Raw genomic sequence first — 9,448 nt, 5'->3', positions numbered from 1 at the left:
TGATGAAACAAATTAAGTGATAGGTAATTGGCAAAACATGTCAACTTAAAATTATAAGATAAAACACAAGAGCCATGCTAAGTGTTTAGGGTTTTAGCTAGGATGGAAGAATAAGCCCTATGACACTCAAGAAAAACCTTAAAATTTGTAAAAGCACTACTAGTATGTTTCCTTATTGAATTTTTTAATATATTTAAATGAATAAAATTGGATGAATATACAATTAATATTATAGAACTTTAAGTATATATTAGTTCTTTATTTAGTCTTGGTCCACTTTACCAAAAGGCTTAATATTTACACACGCGTTTGTACATAAATTTAGATATTGACTTTGTCACCCCTAAGGTCAACGCAATAGGTATTGCCATCTAATTCTTTTACTACTTTCCAAAATAATTCAAATATATATCCTCTTCCATAGCATCTTAGTCTTAGTTGTTCTACCAATTTGTGTAGTGCAATAGCAACACACCTTGATATATTTTATAAGAGCTAATATTTGTAAGTATTTTTAGAGGGTTGATTATATATTACAATTTTATATCATTTAATTTTTGTATGAAATATGATCTTGAACGATAATAACATTAAGGGCATATTTTTTTCTTACATTCATGGCTGCATACATGGCTTCTTAATTTTAAATGATGGTTTTTGGTCCTCTACCCATAAGCTAATACAATAATTATTTAGCAACAAATTATTCATGTAGATTGATACATATAGTATGATTTGCTAAGAGTTATTATTTACATTTTTCTTTAAATGTCCCTTTTAAATCTACATGGTCACCCTACTTGGCCTTATTTAGTATAAAATACATAAGAGTTCCCCTTTCTTGTTAATTGATACTTGATTGTCTATATTTTGTTTATGAGTTTTCTTTACTTGAGTAATCTAACTTAAATCCCTATTATTAAACAAGTCTATCAGTGAAAATTGTAAATAATACTTTCAAGTGAAAAAAAAATATATCTAAAAAATATAGATCTAATAATTTCAAGTGAAAAAGAAAAATTATATCTAAAAATATAGATATTACATTTAGTTCTAAAACTAAAAACCCATCTCCATATTTTGAATATATATTTCATTTAATTAAAAGCCATATATAGTATCTTTCTTCGAAAAATATATAAGGCTAATAGAATATCTTAAAGATATAGAGCTGATTCCAAAATGCCCAATTCTTCATCATTACCATTCAAACTGGGCTGCTAATAAAACCAAAATAAACAAGGCATCCACCATCGAACCAATAAGCAAAAACCAGATGTAATACCCATTATCTCTGGAAATGTCGCGCTTAGGACGAAAGAATTTCTTGGGGCCTATAGATATGCCAATCCACACAATCATCAAACCCAGAACCATACCCATTCCCTCTCCTAACGAGATTCCAACAGTATTCCTAAGTGTATATAAAAGTGTCATCTGGATGGAGCCTACTATTAAGAGTGTCCAGAGGTGATGTTCGTCTTCTCTGAAGATGTATTTCTTTGAACGGAATATCATTATCCTTATGCAAATCGGAACAATGGTCACCATTACTAACACAGTTACTGCCACCAATTTATTGTGTGGTTCCACGATGATGAAAGTGCCTGCCCCAAATGTCAGCAATAGAGATATCAAGGCTATCCATAATCCTGTGAGAGAGGTTTTGAGAAGCAAAGGGTCTTCTTGTTTACCATAAAGTGCATAAATTAGCAGAACTGCGGATGTAATTGAACTACAGAATGCTAATGCGTCGGACATCACTATTATAGGAAAGAAAACACGATACTTCTGAGAGGGTGCTTTATCCGGGAGATTGAAAGGTTTATCGAATGCTACCGTTGCGATCAACACTGCGTTTACTGAAACAAGTTGGAATTTCCATGATGACTTTGGAGATGTTAATGAGCACTCTTTTGTTTCCTCCATCGTCTTTGCAGTCTTTCGTGCACCATTTGTTTCTAGCAACCTTTTTATCTATACGAAAATTTAAATATTTTAAATTAAAGGAAACTGATTGGTATTAAACATTTAATTTAGTCTAATGAAATAACTTCCAGAGTAAATGAAAGAGATCTGAAATGGGAAAATTTTAGTCTAACCTGTGAACATGCTAGGGTTTGATTTTATTCGTTTTGATTCGTTTACATATATTATTAGTAGAAAGTATTATATAGAATATGTAAGTTAAGCAGTATTATATAGGTTTTGAGTGAAATCTATTGATTTATATGAATACTTATAGGAATTGAAATTCAATTTAAAAACGAAGGATATGGATTCCTTACCCCATAGAAAAGGCGTTCGTCATTGCCCATGTTGTGTATTGCTATGTCTAGAGCTGTTCTGCCCAGCTTGTCAGGTTTATTAATCAGCCTCCTTGATGTTACCAGTAATACCAGAGTTTTTATACTTCTGGAGATTCTGTCAAATATCTCTACTGCATTTTCAACGGCCAAGTGTAGAGCAGTTCTCCCTTCATTATCCACAATTTCAATGCAATCTTTGGCGTAATTTAATATCTCGTTGACCAAATCCAGGTTTCCTTCTTTAACAGCTATATGAAGTGCTGATTGCTGATTGTTGTCCACTTTATAACACAAAGAACTATCTTTCTCCAAAAGAATCTTCGCAATAAGCGATATTCCACTGAGACAGGCAACGTTATGCAATGGGGTTCTCCCTAAATTGTCAACTTGTTGAAGGAGCTCTGGATTAACAGCAATTAAAGTTTTAAGCACGCCTGCAAAACATTTTCATTACAAGGAGCTAATATTTAGAAAATTATATATAATATTGTTGTGAAAGATTTCCCTTACAAAGAGCTAGAAAGATCGAAAGATTTGATTCGGATACCTTTGTGTGTGTTGTAGATTGCGCACTGCAGAAGGGTTTGGCCATCAGATGTCCTCCTGTGGTAGGGTGAAGATGTGAGAGGTAAAAGTTTCTTAACTATTTTCTTATGACCTTCCTCTGTAGCTTTGAAGAGCGCGGTCTCCCCGTTGTGATTGATTATATCCACCAGATTAGTGTGATAGTCCAATAAAGCCTCTACTAACTCGTAGTGTCCTCCAATGGCCGCTTCATGTAAGGCAGTGTTACCTTCCTCATTTCTAGCGGTTAGAAATCGATGGCCATCCTGATTACCAGCCTCTATGTCTTGATTCATCAGCAAAAGCAACATTCTCACAGATTGTAAGTGGCCATGATATGCTGCCACATGAAGTGCAGTATTCCTTGTGGGTGTAAGCTGTTGTAGAATGTTGAGACCGTCACCTTGCAATCTTGTAAGTGCCTTTAAGTTGCCTGATATAACTGCTGTGTACAGATTTTTCTCCATTGCTCTATCCTGATATTGATGAACAGATTAAAAGCTACTTGTTCGACAATGGAGAGATTTAAATTTGATCCAACTCGTGACTGTGATTAAAAAACTTGCGAATACTTTTTTCAATGTTGTTCGACAAAAGGAGCGAGGAAGAAACAGACAAAATCATATTTGAGAGGCACAGTAACACTCGAATTTTATTGAATCTGATGACTAGATAGATAGGGATGTCCACCATGAAATTATGTCCATGGAAATTCGATCATTTGAAAGGGTAAAAGTAATAGTCTTTTGAAGGCTTTAAAAAACTACTTGTTTGTCCAACATGCTCAATAATTTCGGTTTTGATAGAGAAATGATAGTACAATGCACCCCGCAGTGACTTCATTGGTGAAAAAAAAATCAATGTGAAAATTAATGGATTCAATTTGTGAACAGTAACTAGATTGAACAAAACAATACTTTGTTTGCAGTGAATTACACGCCACGACCTCCTTTAGTTCCTGGAAAATGCGAAGACAATTGTAGTCATGTTCATATCATTCAATCAGGACAACAAGGAATTTGTATAAATAATGTGAAGTCATCAAGTATACGATTGTATGGAAATCACTAGTTAATCTTAGTGTAAAATGGGGCATGTCGAAAAGGTGTAGAAAGTTAATTAGAAAAAAAAATGGGTCTATTAGTTGTATACATATGTGCAGTACATGAGTTCAATTGGTAGGCTATTTAGGAAATGATATGGAGAAGTGATAGCTTTGAATCAAGTATGCATGCATCCTTTTGAACATGATCTAAACAAAACCACCGAATTTGGAAGATAATGAGGCTGTTACCAACAAGCTCATGTTACATTTGCAATATTGAGAGAGGGACATATATATATATATACGTGGATAGAAAGAAGGAAAGATAGATGGGGGAAGTGTGAGAGAGAGGGGTAAGGAGATAGAGATAGGGGATATATATAGATAGATGAAGATAGAGATAGAGATGGATATGGAGATGGAGAGAAGGAGAGGGAGAGATAAAGAGAGAGGAAAGAGGAATAGATAGACATAGGAGAGATAAATATATAGATAGAGAAGAAGAGAGATATAGAGGAAGAGGAAGATGAGGAGGGTAAGATAGGTAGAGATATAGTTGGTGGAATAAAGTGATAGAGTGATAACAATACAAGGAGATATAGGTAGGGGGGAATGACATAGAGGTAGATAAAGCGTTAGAGATGGAGAGATAAACATGGAGAGAGAGAAAGATGAAGAGAGAAAGAAGGAGAGATACCAAAATATGGTAAGAGAAAGTAAGAGTGATATAGATATATGGGAAGAAAAAATGAGAGATATGTATAGATAGAGAGATAGATATGGAGATAGGGAGGGAGGGAGAGAGAAAGAGAGATATTGGTAGGGCACTATTTTTTTCTCCCTCTCTAGCTCTCTATATCTACCCCTCCTATTTCTATCTCTTTTTTTTTTTTCTCTATTTTTATGTTTACCTATCTATATGTCATTCTCTATTTTCCTTATCTCTCAATTGCACACCCCCCCCCACCCCCCCCCACCCCCCCCACCCCCGCCCCCCCTCTCTCTCTCTCTCTATATATATGTGTGTGTGTATGTGTGTGTGTGTGTGTGTGTGTGTGTGTGTGTGTGTGTGTGTATGTATGTATGTATGTATACACACACACACAAGTCCCCTCTCTAATTAATTTTGCTAACTTTGTATAGATTAATTTTAAATAATATCATGATTTAATATATATTAGACTAAATTAAATAGTATATAATTATAATAACAACTATAAAAATATAAATATAAATAATATATAATACATAATATTAGAATACCACAATCACTCACTATTACAGAATATAATAAACAAAGTAAATACAATTAAATTAATAAATTATGTTTGATATTTTATATACGTATCAATCCTAAAATTGAAAAACTATATAATTAAAAATATTAAATAATTCAAATTAAATTTTTTATTCTAAACAGTTAAATCTAAAATTAACAAAATATATCCTAATTAATTTTAAGTGTAATAGTGATTTAATTAAAACTATATATTTATAATTGTAATGTAATCTCTAATTATAATTACAATAATAAATTTAATCTTAAATCTAATCCATAAATATAATTATTTAAAAAAGATAATAAATAAATTATAATTATTTTTATCTATAATCTTAAACTCAATACTAATTAACTAGTTTTAATGTTAATCTTAATCCTCATTAATTTTAATTTTGACTAAAATTATTTTTATAATCATAATATAAATAAATTAAAATCTAAAACATAAAACAAAAACATTAAAAAGAAATAACAAAAACACATTGAAATTAATTGTTCGTGTTTATCATTTAATAAATTTTGTAACAGTTGTCCTTTTCATGTTACGTGTATGTTTTTACAACATTTTATATTTCCCTCCCACTGTTGTTATTTATAATATTTTTTGGTTCATCTTACTTTTTCTTTAACCCCAATTATAAGAAAGTTATAAATAATAGTAAATGATTTTAAAAAGTTGTTAGTAACATTGGATATATAATTTGTCTGGTCAGGAGTGGAACTTAAAAATAGAATCTCCTTGGTGGACTAGAACATGATTTGCTCTAGTAAGTTTAATGGTGGTCTTGGTATCAGAGAATCTAAATCTATTAATCTCGCCTTAATGGCTAAAATTGGATGGAAAATCTCCAAAGGAGTTCAAGATTGGACTAAGGTGATATCAAGCAAATATCTAAATGGTGGTGTAGTCACACAAATCTATCCATTTTAATTAAATGAATATTTCATATTTATTTGATTAATAATCCACTAGCCATCAGTTAATTAAATTAATATTTAATTAATTCATCCCCAAACATTCTTCTATTAATTAAATAAATTATTCAATTTATTTTAATTAATTCATTAAATCAAATTCCATTCAATTAAATAAATAAAATCAATTTATTTAATTAAAATCACCCTTTTCCTCTTTTAAATAAATTAAATAAAATTTATTTAATTCATTTATCCCCACCCCACTTGCACTTTCCTACAAATGCAACTTGCACATGTTTATTGAAATAAATGAATTTTTATTTTAAATAAAATCCTATTTTCCCTCACCCACCAAATCCACTTGCAAAATCTAATCCCCTTCTAGATTCTTCTAACCCCTTCCTGATTAGTCTAATCCATCCCCTAATTATTGTCACATTCCTAAGCAAAATGGAGTCACTTCTCAAAGACCCCAAAGTCTTTGATAACCATTAAAGGCTTTCAACCTTCAACCACTTAATTCCTCAAAGTCTTTGATAGCCATTAAAAGCTTCCAACTTTCAACCACTTAATCCACAAAGTCTCCAATAACCATTAATGGTTAACCCAAACCCTCCTACATGGTTAAAACATTTGTTTTGACTCAACCTTTACCCAACCCAAGGGTCTCATCAGGCCTTTAATGCTTTGACCATGATTATCTCTTAATCATTTGCACAAAGGTTTATCCTTGCATTAACTCTTAATCCAATGAGTAATCTTAACTTAGACTTGACCCTTAACCTTTAGATAACCATGAGGTCTTCTCAGGCATTCAATGCCTCCAACCCCTTCTTTCAACCCAACTCTATGTTGACACTTGTCACCATTTCATTGGTTCAAATTGTGCACATGGATCCCCAACTTTCAAGCTTGACCCTTGATTAAACCTTTCAATCCTGGCCATCCATTGCTCCATTTTTCCTATAAATAGAGCCCATTTCTTCATAATCCCGATCCTGAAAACTTGTATGCATTTAGGCTATAGACATTTTTAGAGAGCATTTAGCATAGCATAACTAAAATCTTGTCTTTTTGGTAAAATCAATCATTTTAGCATCACTAGCATAGTATTTGGCTTTTCATTTCATATTTAGAGCTATACTACAATCTCAATCCTCCATAAGCATCCATAGTGCAAAAAGCTGCTGAGAGCTACACTATTTTGGAACTTGGAGAGGAGAGGAACAAGGGAGAAGAAGCTAAAGCCATGCTAAGAGGCAGTTGGAGATGCCTCATAATCTTTGCTTTGTTTATTAGATATATTAGCATGCTTTTAGTGTCTCTCTTGGTATGCCTTTTTAGATTAGTTTTTGATTGACTAACACTAACGGTTTTTGTGTCTTTGGTGTTGTTTATCATTTGCTAACCTTGTGCCATTTAGGAGGGCATCAGGTGGCAATGGTTTATCCTTTCTTTACTATTATGACCTCACGACGGGATCTTACATTTGGAACAACGTGGTAAAATAAAAAAATCTGACGCAGAAAGGTATGTTGCAGTAGGTTGGTGATGGGAAAAACATAATGTTCTTAAATGACACTTGGCTTTTGACCACCCCTTTGTGGAGCCACCCTATTTTCTTGGCATTGTAGTTGGCTCTGGTGAATAAATTGGGTGTTTTCTTGGTTGACTATTGGGTTCCTAGTTCCTTTTTTCTTTTATGGAGATTCACTATGGAGGATTTTGCTCCTCCCCTAAGAGATGTTTCTATTGAACTAGTTAGGATTCTCAAACCATTGAGATTCCTTAATCTAGAGGTTGTTGATAACTTTGTTTGGGCTCCCTCTAAGGATGAGAATTGTAAATTGTCAAATTAGGTTTTGAGCTCTTATCTCCTCTCCCTAGGCCCTCCTTTAATTGGTCATTGTTGTGGATCTCTAAAACTACTCCTAATATTTGCTTCTTAGGGTGGATGATTTCCCATAGGAAAATTTTAACCATTGATTCTTAGGGTTTGCATATTTGTTGTTATCGACAAATAGGACTAGGATATGCACCGACAAGCATATATATTCCAGATCAGCATGGCACATCATCAAGATGATTCATTATTATTGTAAATGTATTGAGCTGACATGAGGCATCACATATTGATTCATTTGTAATTTGATTTTATTGTAATATCTTTTAGTGAGTCGACCTACTCATTTGGTCTTAGGTTTTGGTATAAATGTAAGATCTCATTTGTGAGATTAAAATAAGGATAGTGGAAGAGAAATATAATAAGGTATATGCAAATATAAGCAGACCTATACACACAGACATCATTCAAGATTGAAGGAAGGTTTGAAGAAGGCAAATCAGATTTTAACCAATACTGAATCCAGCATATGAAGATGCTATTTTGAACAGTAAATTATCAATGGATTTAACCATCCAATTGTAGTCAGTGTGACTCCCATTTTATGATTGAGCAATGATCTCTAGGTAGTTGGTCTTTCTACATGTACAGACTCCATATTGTACACACATACTATCTGCAGTAGTATCATCTGATTGTGGGTAAGGTTTCACATTGTGGTTTTTCCCCTTATAGGGTTTCCACATACAAATATCTATGTTATGTGTTGTGGATGTTATTGCTTTTTTATTTCTTGCATTAAACTTTACCGGTATTGCAATTAACTGATAAAACTGTCTACCAACATTAAAGTTTGGTTTACCGGCATTAAGAATTAATTTTGGTTAAGTTAGTTTTGGTTTGAAATTAATAGACAACTGATTCACCCCCCCCCTCTCAGTTGCCTCTGGGACCTAACAATTGGTATCAGAGCCTAGTCCTCTTTTTGTAGAAGTTTAACAGCTTGAGGAGATCTAATGTCTTCTAACTATTTCAGGAAGGATAGTCCAAAACTTGATGGAACTAACTATGGCATATGGAATATCAGGATGTGAACACATTTCAATTACATTGGGAAGGACATAAGGGATGTTACAAAGAATGGCTATGTTGTTCCTGCTCAAGGTCAACCTATTCCACCAACCTTGGCTAAAGATGAGGAAAATGATTGCAAAGCAAGAGAAGCACTTTTGAGCACATTGTCAGATCAAAAAATCATGAGATTATCAGATAGATCTACTGCTAAAGCTATTTGGGATAAATTGGAGACATTGAATTAAGGTGATACCACTATCAAAATTGTAAAAATGGAATGCTTATGGGTCAGGTATCAAAATCTAAAAATGGAAGAAGATGAAAGGATTTTTGCTTTTATGGAAAGAGTAAATGAAATTGTTTTGGGCATACAATGTTGTGGAGGAACCTTAAGTGAAGATGAAATTGTTTCT

The 9,448-nt window shown here is 32.9% G+C and overlaps 1 protein-coding gene across 1 annotated transcript; it reads right to left on the bottom strand.

Annotated features, from left to right (window-relative positions):
* Positions 1-1,072: 1,072 nt before the first annotated feature.
* LOC131026720 (ankyrin repeat-containing protein At5g02620) lies at positions 1,073-3,475 on the bottom strand. The gene is made up of 3 exons (XM_057956657.2): positions 2,857-3,475; positions 2,289-2,743; positions 1,073-1,977 (listed from the first exon to the last, which is right to left on the bottom strand). Exons 1-3 carry the CDS (start codon positions 3,338-3,340, stop codon positions 1,201-1,203), a joined length of 1,716 nt encoding a protein of 571 aa, XP_057812640.2. The 5' UTR covers positions 3,341-3,475; the 3' UTR covers positions 1,073-1,200.
* Positions 3,476-9,448: the final 5,973 nt, after the last annotated feature.

The sequence above is a fragment of the Cryptomeria japonica genome, chromosome 10, assembly GCF_030272615.1.
Source record: "Cryptomeria japonica chromosome 10, Sugi_1.0, whole genome shotgun sequence".
Classification (NCBI taxonomy): Eukaryota; Viridiplantae; Streptophyta; class Pinopsida; order Cupressales; family Cupressaceae; genus Cryptomeria; species Cryptomeria japonica.
Note: the sequence above shows the minus strand (reverse complement) of the source record. Positions and strands in the feature narration are given on the sequence as shown.